Here is a 12898-nt window from a genome sequence, read left to right as displayed (position 1 = left end):
TATCTTAAAACATTTATAAAGTGCACCTCTTACCTGTATTTAGTATCACAGCATAATAAAGGACAAAAACAGTTTGATTCAACTTTATTATATTTACATGATCAACGGCACACTCCACCAAACAAACAGGAAGACTAAATTATAAATAATATAAAAATAGTTTTACTCTGAAACGCTGATAAATCTCATAAATACTAAAGTGACACAGATTCTGCTTCTTCAGTCTTTTATTGATCACAGACTTCAGTCGGAGCCACAGAAAGTCGACATCTCCGTCTTCATGTCCTGAAACACAACAGCTTCAGAGTCTGAGACCCTTCCCATGTGTCAGATGTCCTCCCACATGACCATGTTACCTTGATGAGGTCAGCCTTGTTTGTGTTGCTGCGGTGACGATAGATGCACTGGGACAGAAGAGAGTAGAGTTTTTCCAAAGGCTCCACTTCAACGCCCTCTGTCTTCACCACAGCACATTGCAGCAGCCCCTGAAACAAACACCAGGTCATTGACCAGTGTGGGACCAGTGTATGACCAGTGTGGGACTCACCTGCAGCTGCCTGTGGTCGACCCGCAGCGACTCAGTGCGTTTCCCTGAGGTTCTGTCGGAGTTTAGCTGCAGCAGGTGTTTCTTCTGCTGTTCCGTGGCCATTTTCTTTTGCCGCTCTGAAGAGGAGAATAGATGTGTCAGAGATCGAGACGTGGAGACTCTCAGTAACAAGCTGAAGCCGCTTCTTTGACATTGAAGACACACTGGAGGCTGTTTAGGAATGCTGTCGGTATTTCTATTGCAGCCTGGCGCAGATGAAGCAAAGCCATGTGTGTGGTAGATAAAGTTGTTATCTGTACTGTTATTATGGGGTGTTTATTAATTATTAATTAAATAAGTTGTTACTCGACTGGATTTTGGCCAAAGCAGAAGCTGTTAAGTCAGGTTAATGCTCCGGTTTAGCCCATAGTCGACGCAGAATACTGACCCACTTTCACCGAACTGCGCCGTATCACAGTAGCCCGCGGTTTGGCCACAGTCCGTGATTTGACCGTGGTCTGTGTTTTGGAAACAGCATGCGGTTTGATCTTAGTCCGCGGTTTGATCACAGCCCACGGTTTGACCACAGCCCGCGGTTTGACCACTGCCCGCGATTTGTCTGTGGCCCGCGATTCGACCCTGGTCTGCAATTTTGTCGGTCTGGAGGGTCTGGTCATGGTCTGGGATGAGGCAGATTTTTTGGATTGGGGGTGTTTGGGGAATTTAGCCGTTGTCCGAAGTTTGGGGGGTGTGGGAGCTGCTGGGCTGTGTTTGGGATGTGTGGCCAGATCATGGGCTTTGGGGGTGGTGGCTGTGGTCTTGTATTTGGGGGCTGCGGGGCTATGGCCGTTGGTCAGGGCCATGGGGAGCTTTGAGGCGTGTTCATTCTCCGAGGGTTCGGTCAGAGATGACAGGGAGGAGGAGTCAGAGGAGAGCGCAAGAGTCTCCACGGCAACAGCAGGGTTGAGTTTCTTCTTCTTGGGTTTAGGCAGGACGCCGCTGCTCCATTTGGACTTTCTACGTTTCTTCTTCAGCACTGGGGGTGGGGCAGGGGGCAGAGGTGATCATTGTTTTACTGGTCAAATTTTTCATACTGACCTAAAGTCACCAGGACCAGTGTCCAGCATGTGGCGATACTCAGTGGTCTATGAGGAAAACGTGTGATATTTGAGACTTACTGCTGGAGCGGAGGTATCTCTCTGGGTCAGAGTCCAGACTCGAAGCTGCAACAAAACATAGTCAACAGTTTAACAACCCCTCACAGTAGGATACATCCTCATAGCAGAACTTTTCCTTAATGATACAGGGACCACAACACTGTAGACAACCGTCCCTAGATTTCCTCAAATTTGGAGGAGCTGATTTTCATCTTATATTGTATCCCACTTCTGCTCCTAGGACTAGCGTGCCATTTGTATGAACGATATTCGAGTGATGTCACAACAATGCAGAAGCATAGCAGCAGATGGCACACTTGTGTTGGTAACAAAACCCCTCACATCTGACCCTAGGTGTTTATCTGTAGTTTGTATGAGGGTATGAAGATAAAATCCCTCACCTCTCTCCATGCGCCTCCTCTTGATATCCTGACACTCCCTCTCAAACTCTTCATCAAGGTCCTCTCTGAGGATGGCGTGCAGTGTGTCCTTCAGCGCAGACGCACGGTGTCGGATCTTACTCTCTGAAACAAACGCCACAGTCACACGGTTCAGAATGAGGTACTCTTTGAGAGTTTACTTTAGATAGGAATTAGCTAAATGCTAAATCATATACAGTTAAGTTTTTGCTTTTTGTGTGTTGGATAAACATCCAATTGTCACTAAACTTCCTCTTATCAATGTTAATGATGGAGAAATCATAGAAATTATAAATATGTCATAAACAGACATCATTTAATACAAGGACTGGCTCCCTATAGGGATAGAACGCTCAATGACTGATATCTATATTCTCCACAGTAACCATCAGTTATTGCACTCGAGTCTCACCAGTTGCACCACTCTGCGGGTTGTTGTATTTCAGCGCATTTTGCCAGATGAGGTCGGCATCCTCCACGAACTCGCTAACAGTGATGTAGCGGTGTTTGTCGATGTTAGTGAGCAGTGTCGACAGGTCCATGGGCGAGCGCACCACCTTCCGATAATCCTTAAACTGGAAGATAACGCCACCTTCATCATTTTAAAAAGTGTAAAAATATAACGTTCTGTCATCATTTTTAATCTGTGAAAATATGATCCCACCATCATCATCTTTAATTTGTAAAAAATATAACGCCACCTTCAAATCAAAGTCGAGACGCCTCAGATGAAAACACAGATTCGTCCTAAAAATAAAATAGACCAAACTCTAACTTTGTGTTTATTTTATAATGTTTTGTAATAAGGACAAGTAAAAAATCCCAAAACCCCTTGAACTAATCTTTGTAATGAATATGTCACAAAATAAATTTCATCATTTTATGATAAAAAATGCTTTATGTTTAGGTTCTGTGTTGCAGTCAGCGTGCTATTAGTGTGTTACAAGCACGTAACGTAAGGGATAATGCCCGACGAGCCGACAGCTTCGCATCAGACGGTTCAAACAGTTTGAAACAGGAAAAGTGAAAGTTCCGGCAGGAGTTATTTCACTTTTTAAGCGGTTTTACCTGAAGCTAGTTCCAGCTCAATTGTTCATCGTTACTTATTTGTTTATGTGATTTAGCTGTCCTCCAGCCAATCAGAATCAAGTATTCACCCAGACCATGGTATAAAAGCATGTTGTAAGCTTGTTGTATGCGTGTTAGTGTGTTGTTACCTTCTTTGTGTCCACAGGTTTGGTGAACACCTTGAACGTGCGGTCGTAGGTTAGCCTCTCGGTGACTTGGCGTAGAAACAATCGGAGCTCGCGCAGCGTGTCCTCCTCCTGCTCCTCCAGCAGGCGGCGCTCCTGTTCAGAGGGTTGCCGCGGAGGAGGGGGCGGGGCCAGGGGCAGGACCTCCACAGGAAGCATCGCTGAGGCCAGAGGACAGCAGTGTAATACGACATTACAAACGTGTGTTTGTACATGTTACCCATCTGTTTTATTGTAGTGGGTGTGATGTATTACAGGGGAAATATTCCAAAGTGTGGCTTTAAAGTGTGTGATGTATGATCGGGCGACAGTGGCGCAATTGGTAGAGCGGGTCGTCTCGTGATCGGAAGGTAATGGGTTAAAATCCCAGCTCCCGCAAATGCACACAAGCGTTGTGTCCTTGGGCAAGGCACTTCACCCTACTTGCCTCCAGTGTCTGTGTACATTGGTGTATGAATCAGTGTGTGAATGGGTGACTGGTGCCTTACTGTGAAGCACTTTGATAAAAGTAGAAAAGCGCTATATAAGTTGGGTCCATTTACTATTTTACTGGAGGGACGCTCCAGTGTGATATACTACAGGAGGAATTCTCCACATCATGGCTTTAGAGTGTGTGATGTAGGCTAGCTGCCATTATGGGCGGTGGGGGTGCGGGGCCTTACAGGTGGTGGGGGGAGGGGCCTCAGCGGCTTGCCGCAGGATCAGGTCCTGAAAATATTTTCTCCTTTGAGCCTCAGAGGGCGCTGTGAGCGAGAACACCTCCCCGTACTCTTCACGAAACAGACTCTTGATCTGCAGAATATTAATCAAACAGAGAAACGAGTGAAATGTGAATAAAAATATAAACACTTCTGAGCAGAAAACAAAACACAATTTCATACCACTCTGTTGAATAGTTTGATTATTTCTTGCTTCTACTTTTGAGTTTTATCACTGTTATGATGTGATTTTGTAAATTGCTCAAATAAACTACACTAGTGTGTTTTTGACACTAATCACCCAGTTGACCCTATGAACTTATTTAGGCTTATATCTCTGTGAGTACATGGCCTGTCCACAAAAACAAAGTTATACATCTTCTCATTTAGCAAATATAAAATATTTTCTAAACGTTTCTCATAAAGGTGTCCCAAAGTGATGCCAATATTAAAAAACATGTTGACCAGTAGAAAAGACTTTGAACCAAAATATTAATATGGCAGATATGTGGTTCTACCAAATAATGACCAGGTTCAACATTTGTCAATTTTAAGTTTCTAGATTTCTTTCACAAACAGTTTCTCTTCCAGAACAATGTATTGGCCACTGCTCTCCAACTGAAATTAATAGCAAATTCTAGAACATGAACACAACCTAATGAATCCTTTTTAATCACATTTCAGACCTTAATTTTGTTATAATAACTTTAATTACTTTTAATGCTTTATATTGCGGAGGTCGGGGCGTGTCTTACCTCAGGGTCGAGGAGGTCACAGGGTGTGTCACTCGTGGCGAGCAGGAGAACAGGGCAGGAGGGGGGGATCCCAGAGAGCAGACTGAGGAAGGAGGAGCGGAGAGCGCCACCTGCTGTCTCCCACCACTGCTGCAGGTGCGGGAGGTAAAGCACTGAAGGTGAGGAGCGGCGTGCTTCCAGGAACGCCTAAACAACATAAAAATAAACAGGTAAACAACATTAATAAACAGGTAAACAAGTAAACAACACACAGATAAACAGGTAAACAAGTGGTAAAAAAAATTAATGTTCACATATATCCTTGTATAGTGTTTTCTACCTGCGTTAGGGACTCAAAGCGCGTTACCTCAAGGAACCACAAACCCCTTCACATTCTCATTCATACACCAGTGTCAGACACTGGAGGCAAGGAGGGTGAACTGTCTTGCCCAAGGACACAGCAACAGATAAAGGAGTAAAAAAAAAACACTGTTCTTTTCTTTGTTTACATTGCGCTGTTTCATGTTTCATGTCGGCACGGTGACACAGCGGTTAGCGCTCGGGCTTCACAGCACGAAGGTCACGGGTTCAATTCCCATCTGGAAGGAGCCTTTCTGTGTGGAGTTTGCATGTTCTCCTGTATCTGCATAGGTTTCCTCCGGGTACTCCGGTTTCCCCTACCACTAAAAACATGTACAATAAGCCAGTGTGAATGTGGGAGAAGAGATGCAAAATTAGCCCAAGGCTACAATCTCGCGTGGAGTGTTTAACATGCACTGTCTCGACTAAATAAACGTTCACAAAATCACTTGTTCACCCCCACTCCCCCTCTCCCTCGCCAATTCCCGGCCGCGGAAAGACTCTGATTTGGAGAAAAAAGGTTGTTCTACAGGTCCGGAGCTGGAAGATCTCACTGTCAGCTGCAAAGTTCTATAGTCTGCTTTTAGAAACACAAGATCGGGCCCCAAGTCACACAAGTGAAAGAGGGGCGGGGCCTCTCACCAGGGCGCAGGCCTCCTCTGGCGTGGTGTTGCTCGCTCCGTGCAGCGCTGCGCTCTCCAGGCTATGCACAGTGAACATTTCAAGTGCATGGAGCAGCGCGGGCGCCACATGGGAGCTGTGTCCGGAGCCAGGACGTCCCACCAGCAGCAGTCGCGGGCGATGTGAGGTAGGGGTGGCCACCGCGCTACTGAAACACAAACACATCAAACACATTGTCAAAAACTCACACTAAACGTCACACTATGACTTTTCTAACACAACTTTGGATTTTCAGATTAATGTTTAAACATTTTTAACTGTTTTGCCACGAGTGAGTTCTGAAAAATAGCCTTTTATTATGCAGAGCTAATCACCAACCATTAAAACGAGCGTCTTTGCAAAATCCATTCCGCTAATGGACTCCGGTTCGTGTTTTAAGAAATACGAACCGGAATGGATAAATAATACACCTTCTCAATCCAATCTTTTACAAAATTTTGGAAAAAGTTATAAACCAAATACCACTTGACATTTCTTTAGTAGTGTTAAGACTGTAAAATGCATTACCACAGCAAAATGAAGGTTTAACATACATTGCTGAAGTCCTGAAGAAGTATTATATTTAAAAAGTATTGGAAGTAACAATACTTTATCAAAGTATCAATCATTTCAATACTTGGTGTTGCGACAAATTGTGATACATTGCAAAACGATATATTGTCACAGCTTGTTTGGAGGATGACCTGGCGAAGTGCAGGAAGTTGCGTGTTTCTCCTTTGGCGGAGACGCTGCTGCTCGCGGAGATGTCCATCACACCATCGTCATGGAACCCAGGGGTCAGGTCTGAGGAGAGAGGTCAAAGGTCATGTAAGGAGCGTCTCCCCCACACACAGAGCACTACTTTCAGACACACAGTTCTCCAAACACCCAGGGCGTCTGAAGTCTGACTCACCTGGCTCTCTCTTACTCTTGGTGCCATACAAAGTGTGTGGGAAGAGGCGCTGCAGCATTTCCAGCGCTCCCTCCAGCTCGGTGGAGAGCAGCGGCGCAACAGTGGCGCTGAGGGGTGTGGCCGCAGTGTTGTTGCCACGTTGGGAAGCGGGGTTCATCCTCTTCATTGCGCTCAGGAAGTCGGAGGTTGTTACAGCAATGGAGTCCAGGTCCAGCTGCAGCTTTAGAGACGTCCCGTAGATCTGTGGATACCTCCGCCGCAGCGAGCACAAAACCGCTTCCGCACACACACCACGGAGGTCTGCACCACTGTAACCTGAGGGGCAGAGTCAGAGAGGATTACAAACTAACACGACCGACAGAACAAGCCACAGAAGTCTGTAATGCAGTAACCTGAGGGTCGGAGTCAGAGAGGGTCGTAAACTAATACAATCTTCAAGGAAACTAATCCAACTGACAGAGAAACTCATACGACCGATATGACCGAAAATAATATGACCAGCAGAGAAAGGTCGCACATTTGAACCTGAGGATGAAGAATAAATGTTTCTCACCAACACACTTCTGGGCGAGCTCCTCCAGGAAGTCGTCTGAAGGAGCCAGACTCCACTGACGCGTGTGTATCTTCAGAATATCTTTGCGTGCCTGTCGCCCACAAAGGACAGGAGGGGATTTACAGTCATCAGCGTCAGGGTCAGGTCAGGGCAGGGTAAAGACAGGGTCACGCGGCTCACCTCTAGGTCTGGCAGCCCAAACAGGAACTCGCGGTCGAAGCGCCCGGGTCGTCTCAGTGCCGGGTCGATGGCGTCCAGGCGATTCGTGGCTCCAATCACCACCACCTCTCCCCGGCTGTCCAAACCGTCCATCAGAGCCAACAGCGTGGACACTATCGAGCTTAGACAGAGAGGACGCAGAGGACAGAGAGGACAAGTTAGGGTCCCAGGATAACTCACTGAAGGAGCAGCTTGCTGAAGGAGCACTTTACAGACGGTGTACCTGTGGATTTGGTCCTGACGACTAGAGCGAACTGGAGCCAAACCATCGATTTCGTCAAAAAAGATAATTGCGGGACGATTCTTGTATGCCTGAAAGAGAGAGCAGCGTAATTCACAGAGTCCGATGTCATTAACCCCGTGCAGCTGCAGTCACCGATTCCAACAGCAGGGAAAGCGGTCTCTTACCCGGACCAAACGTAGGGGGGAGCTGTCTCTTACCTGTTTCAGGAGGAGCTGTTTCTGACCTGTTCCAATAGCAGGGGTGCTGCCTCTTATCTGTACAGGGGGCAGAGTTGTCTCTTACCTGTTCGAACAGCAGCCGGAGCTGTCTCTCGGACTCGCCCACCCATTTGCTGAGACAGTCTGCGCCTTTCCTCATGAAGAAGGACACTTCCCGGGAACCGTGGGAGCACTCATTTGCCAGAGCACGGGCCACCAGCGTTTTCCCTGTGCCAGGTGGGCCGTGGAACAAACACCCCCTGAAACAACACCAGAAAGTTCTATTGTGGAACAGACTATGGAGAAAGGGGACAGTGACTGTGTGTACGAAGAGGGCAGTACTGACCCTTTGTAGTAACCCAGTGTGTCCACAGGGGGCAGTACTGACCTGGTGTAATGAACCGGTTTGTCCACAAAGGCAGTACTAACCTGGGCGGTTGGATCTTGAAGTTTTCAAAGACCTCGGGGTAAAGCAGAGGAAACAGCACCATCTCCTTCAGCGCTGAGATCGGTCCTGACAGACCTCCGATACTGTCGAATCCCACCTGGAATGAGACAGATACTGACAAACCAATACTGACCGATGCAGACGAATACTGAGTCGACCAACATGTATTTTAGAGGGTAGAGACACTAAATACAGCCTGGTCTGAGCGGACCAGTCACAGTTCAGCTCGCGAGTTCCCTGCCCCGGTTGCACGGTCACATGACTCTGCCGTCTGCTATTTTCCCCTCACCGCAGTCATCTGGGTTAAAAACACAATTCGCTAAACGGTTGAAACGGTTTTGGAGACATACGGTTTGGTCAATGGCCATGGGGTCGATGTCAGCGAGTCCGGCCCCAGAGCGGTCCTGGTTCAGAGGGCGACACCTGCAGGGCAATCAAGGAATTGTCAAAAGTTTCAAGTTAAAGTATTGGGCAGAGGATTTTATCACATTTATATTCTTTAATATTTAAAAAAGAATGCTAGAGACCTGGGAGGAGGGCAGGCGTCAGAATCATCAGAGTCTTCGTCGGAGTCGGCTTTGCGTATCCATGGAGAGGGCCTGGTGGGGACAGAGGGTCAATCCAGGACTGAGTGGATGGTGAGAAGAACGAAATCAAGGTTTTGGTCAAAAGTGAGTCTGACCTGTAGCCTCTGTACTGAACCGTGTTTGGTCCTGACACGTGGATCCTGAACGAGCTTTTGAGGAAATCTGAAACAAGACATCAGCGGTTCACCCACAGCACTATCTGAATCGTCACAGGTTTAACCACAGCACTATTTGAAGCGTCAAAGCTTCAACTACAGCACTAAAGCCTCATAAGTTCAGGTCTGCTTGGTTATTTTGGCCTCACCACTCACCATTGGCCCTGGCTTCGTTGTACAGGGATGAGGCGCGGCTCGTCTTGGCATCGATGCTCAGGCCACAGTCACTGTCCTGGTCCAGGGTCTTGTCTGCTCAAAAACAAAACACAAGCCGTCATTGGGGTGAGATGTTTAAAAAGTCTGAGATGAACATTTCAATTTAAGTCCTGATTCCGAAGCACCAACATGGTATACTTTATTAATCCCTATAGGGAAATTAGTTCTCTGCATTTGACCCATCAATTTGACCCTCAATTCCGCTGGGCATTGAGGATGGACCTCTAGGAGCAGTGGGCAGCCAGGCTGGAGGATTGACCAATTGTACATGTTTTTAGTGTTAAGGGAAACCGGAGTATCCGAAGGGAACCAACGCAGACCTGGGGAAAGCATGCAAACTCCACACCGAAAGGCCCTGCCCGGGGATCAGACCCAGGACCTTCTAGCCGTGAAGCACGAGCGCTAACCACTGCGCCACTGTGCCGCCTAAATAGAATAAAACAGTGACACAAATGGAACTAGATTTCATACAGAGAAATTATTTACCTCTTTGAGTCAGACTAATTCTAATCTGTGCAGTTTTGTCTTGTTTATTTGAAGTACTTAGCCATTTGCTCTGGGGTTTTGTATCTCCAGGCCAGGCTGTTTAATAAACACATTGTATTGGACTAGTGCTCAGTATCAGGAACCAAATGTCAGTATCGAATCAGACTGTAAAAATGGTATTGGAATTCGGAACAACCGTCACTGTTGCCACAGGCCCAGAGGACGCACCTTTTTCCTCCTCGATGTCTGCGAGGTTTCTCTGCGATACCAGGGGCCTGTTCTTCTGGGGTTGTGAGAAGAACTGTACAAAAATAGGTTCATTAAGATCAAATTTAGTTTGATATTTAAGATATTATGGGTTGATGTGAAAGCTCTAGTGACAAACATCGGAATCCTTAATTGTTTTTAAACACCTGTGCACAGTCACGTCTCACTTCAAACACAGTCAAACACAGCCCCTTCTGATGGAACTATGGAACTATAATATTCATTGATGACATGTTGATAGTGACATTTGTGTAAAAGGTAAAGGATAATCCCTGGATGACTGAGTGCCTTCACAAACGAGTCAGAGGTAAACCTCTCAGAGTGAGAAGTGAAGAAAGCGTGGGGTGTGAATAGGAAGCTCACTCAGGGCAGAGCCGTGTGCGAGTGGCTGATAGAGGCCCTCAGTAAAACGCCCTCAGGCAGAACTGATAACAACCTCAGAGGGGCCACTGTACCCTCCAGTCAGAGAGTCAGGATACCTCCACAGGTCTGTCAGGGGGTACCAGGTAAATAGAGGGGAGGTACTCACTCTGTGGCTGATGTTGCGGATGACCAGGCGTCTCTTGTTCTTCATGTTGCTGATGGCCTTCCGCTCAGACTGCACCGAGCTGCGAACACAGGTCACATGTTAGAACACTACACAAACCCGGGGACCCCGAGGTCGTTGGAAGTAATGGTATTTGGCTCTTTACTGGGAGTTAAACATTTGGTATACGTTTAATTCAACTAATATCTAAAAAATAATAATAATAATAATAACAATTTAAACCAGGCTCCATACATTATTCAGATTTAATCGCCAAAATGTGGAATTGTGGTCATTTTTAGGCATAAAAGGCCTTATATTTATATAAAAAACTGTCTCGCCATTGAGAAAACTCATTGTCTGAGACCTACTATAGTTTCTTTACATTTAATCAAAATGTAAATATTTAGATTTTATAACCTTGGGCTACAATTAAGGAAAACAGACAACAACTAGCCTGACCAGCCATACATTTATTTCTCTTTATATTTGAAATATATTTGAAAGAAAGTGTAATCTCCAGTTTAGAACAAACACTGTTTAGAATAAACAGATGAGAACAGGCTGGTGTGTCAGGCTAGGCAACAACTGCTTTGCCAAGTAATCTTTAGAGACAATTTTTTGTGTGAAAATAAAAACTTTTGCTCTGCTGTTTGTTCAGTTCCATCTGTGTAAATTGGATCAAAATAAAAATAAAAAACAGACAAAAAAAGATGTCACTCTTTTCATGAATCAGATCTGGCTCCAATCATTCACATTAAACAGCCATTTCCGTCACTGACGTCACATCGCTATCTCCCCAAGGACGTCAAACATGTTGCGTATTGTGACGTTATTGTGTGTTGTTTAGTGTGTATCTGTGTGTTGTTGTGTGTGATGCATGACTATTGTGTATTGCTGTGTTGTTGTGAGGTCTGACCTGGGTCTGAGGCCATCAAACATGTTGCCTGGTCTGTTGCGGAGTCTGGAACTACGCCTCAGCCTTGTCACTGAATATCAGAGGGACATTACAGGAGAGACATGATGTGCATACACCAAAACAGTATTAAACAAGTTTATCATGTTAAAAGCAGACTTACATTTGGCCTCTCGTGACCTGCTGGATTTCCTAAAAACGCAGTTACAAACAGTTTATGAAGGAGTGGCATCAGCGTCATACCCAAGCATTGAAGGACCAGTGATATCAATGTCATACCTGCGTGCTGTGGCCTTCTCAGTGTCACTGTTGCTGCGCTCATCATAGGAATCTGAGCTCTGCAACAGAGGTGTGTCAGATGACTTTAATTTAGTTTTAGTCTTGATAAAAGAGTCATTTCGTTTTAGTCGTTCTAGTTGATTTAAATCTAAAATAGATGTAGTGACCTTTCCATGTGATTTTATAGAGGTTATGCAGACTCTATATCTATTTAAATCTAAATAGAAAAGGAACCTCAAATGAGTGGACAAATGAAATGAAATATGCTAGAATAACAAATTGCATCTGCCGTTAAGCAGCCGAAGAAGAACGTCAAATTGAGGAAATAACAAAAGGATATCATTGTAGAAGTATCCACTCAATGTTGCTAATTTTCATTAGTCGATCAAAAATATTTTGAGATTCAACTACATATTATTCGATTTTAATCTCAGAAATATTACACTGACTAAAATTATGACACAAAATGAACACATCAGTCAGTGTTTCACTTTATTCAGTCCAGAACGTTGTGAAGTGAATTCCCTGTAGTACATAACAGAGGTTGTGCACTCTTTTGTAACTTTGCATAACGATACTGAACTGTAAAGTTGTTTTCCCCACAATACATAATCCACAAGGCCAAGGCTGAAGTTTTAAGAAACACGTGAATAGTTCCACTCACACTGGTCTGCGCTCCGGCTCTGGAGGTCGCGCTCGCGCTCCTGGGCTGCCTGGGCCGCTGCCTGGATCCGCTGCCTCGGTCCTTCACCATGGCAACCACACTGCTGCCCAACAGTCCGCACAGATACTGATTAAAAACTCCACAAAAGCCTGAAGACCGGCCTGGTTTTGACCTGGTTTCGGCTGAAGCTGCAGAATCTTGTCCTCGGGAGATGTTCAGATGTTTCTGCTTCTGGCAGAGGCTTCGCAGATGTTTAAAAGTCCGGAGGGGGGAAACAGCAGCGAACAACGCATGGATCTGATAACAGCGAGCTGTGACGTTTGAAAAAGGCTCCCTCTGCTGCCACAAGACCGCAGCGCAACGGCTCAAATATAAATCAAAACATTACCAAGGTTTGTTTATTTATTTATTTATTTATTTA

The 12898-nt window shown here is 45.6% G+C and overlaps 1 protein-coding gene across 1 annotated transcript; it reads right to left on the bottom strand.

Annotated features, from left to right (window-relative positions):
- Positions 1–108: 108 nt before the first annotated feature.
- On the bottom strand, positions 109–12567 carry LOC306973469 (ATPase family AAA domain-containing protein 2-like; the record flags this gene model as incomplete). The annotated part of the gene is made up of 28 exons (XM_079570393.1): positions 109–285; positions 357–485; positions 548–663; positions 975–1562; positions 1705–1749; positions 2085–2207; positions 2515–2677; positions 3320–3516; positions 4018–4147; positions 4809–4994; positions 5790–5976; positions 6512–6611; positions 6721–7035; positions 7274–7364; positions 7454–7613; positions 7716–7804; positions 8019–8193; positions 8363–8478; positions 8732–8804; positions 8909–8980; positions 9064–9130; positions 9280–9372; positions 10054–10126; positions 10622–10700; positions 11538–11607; positions 11698–11726; positions 11814–11872; positions 12478–12567. 28 exons carry the CDS (start codon positions 12565–12567, stop codon positions 244–246), a joined length of 3657 nt encoding a protein of 1218 aa, XP_079426519.1. The 3' UTR covers positions 109–243.
- Between the last annotated feature and the right edge of the window lie 331 nt (positions 12568–12898).

The sequence above is a fragment of the Gobius niger genome, assembly GCF_951799975.1.
Source record: "Gobius niger genome assembly, chromosome: 14".
Lineage (NCBI taxonomy): Eukaryota > Metazoa > Chordata > Actinopteri > Gobiiformes > Gobiidae > Gobius > Gobius niger.
This window is presented reverse-complemented; position numbering and strand designations above follow the sequence as displayed.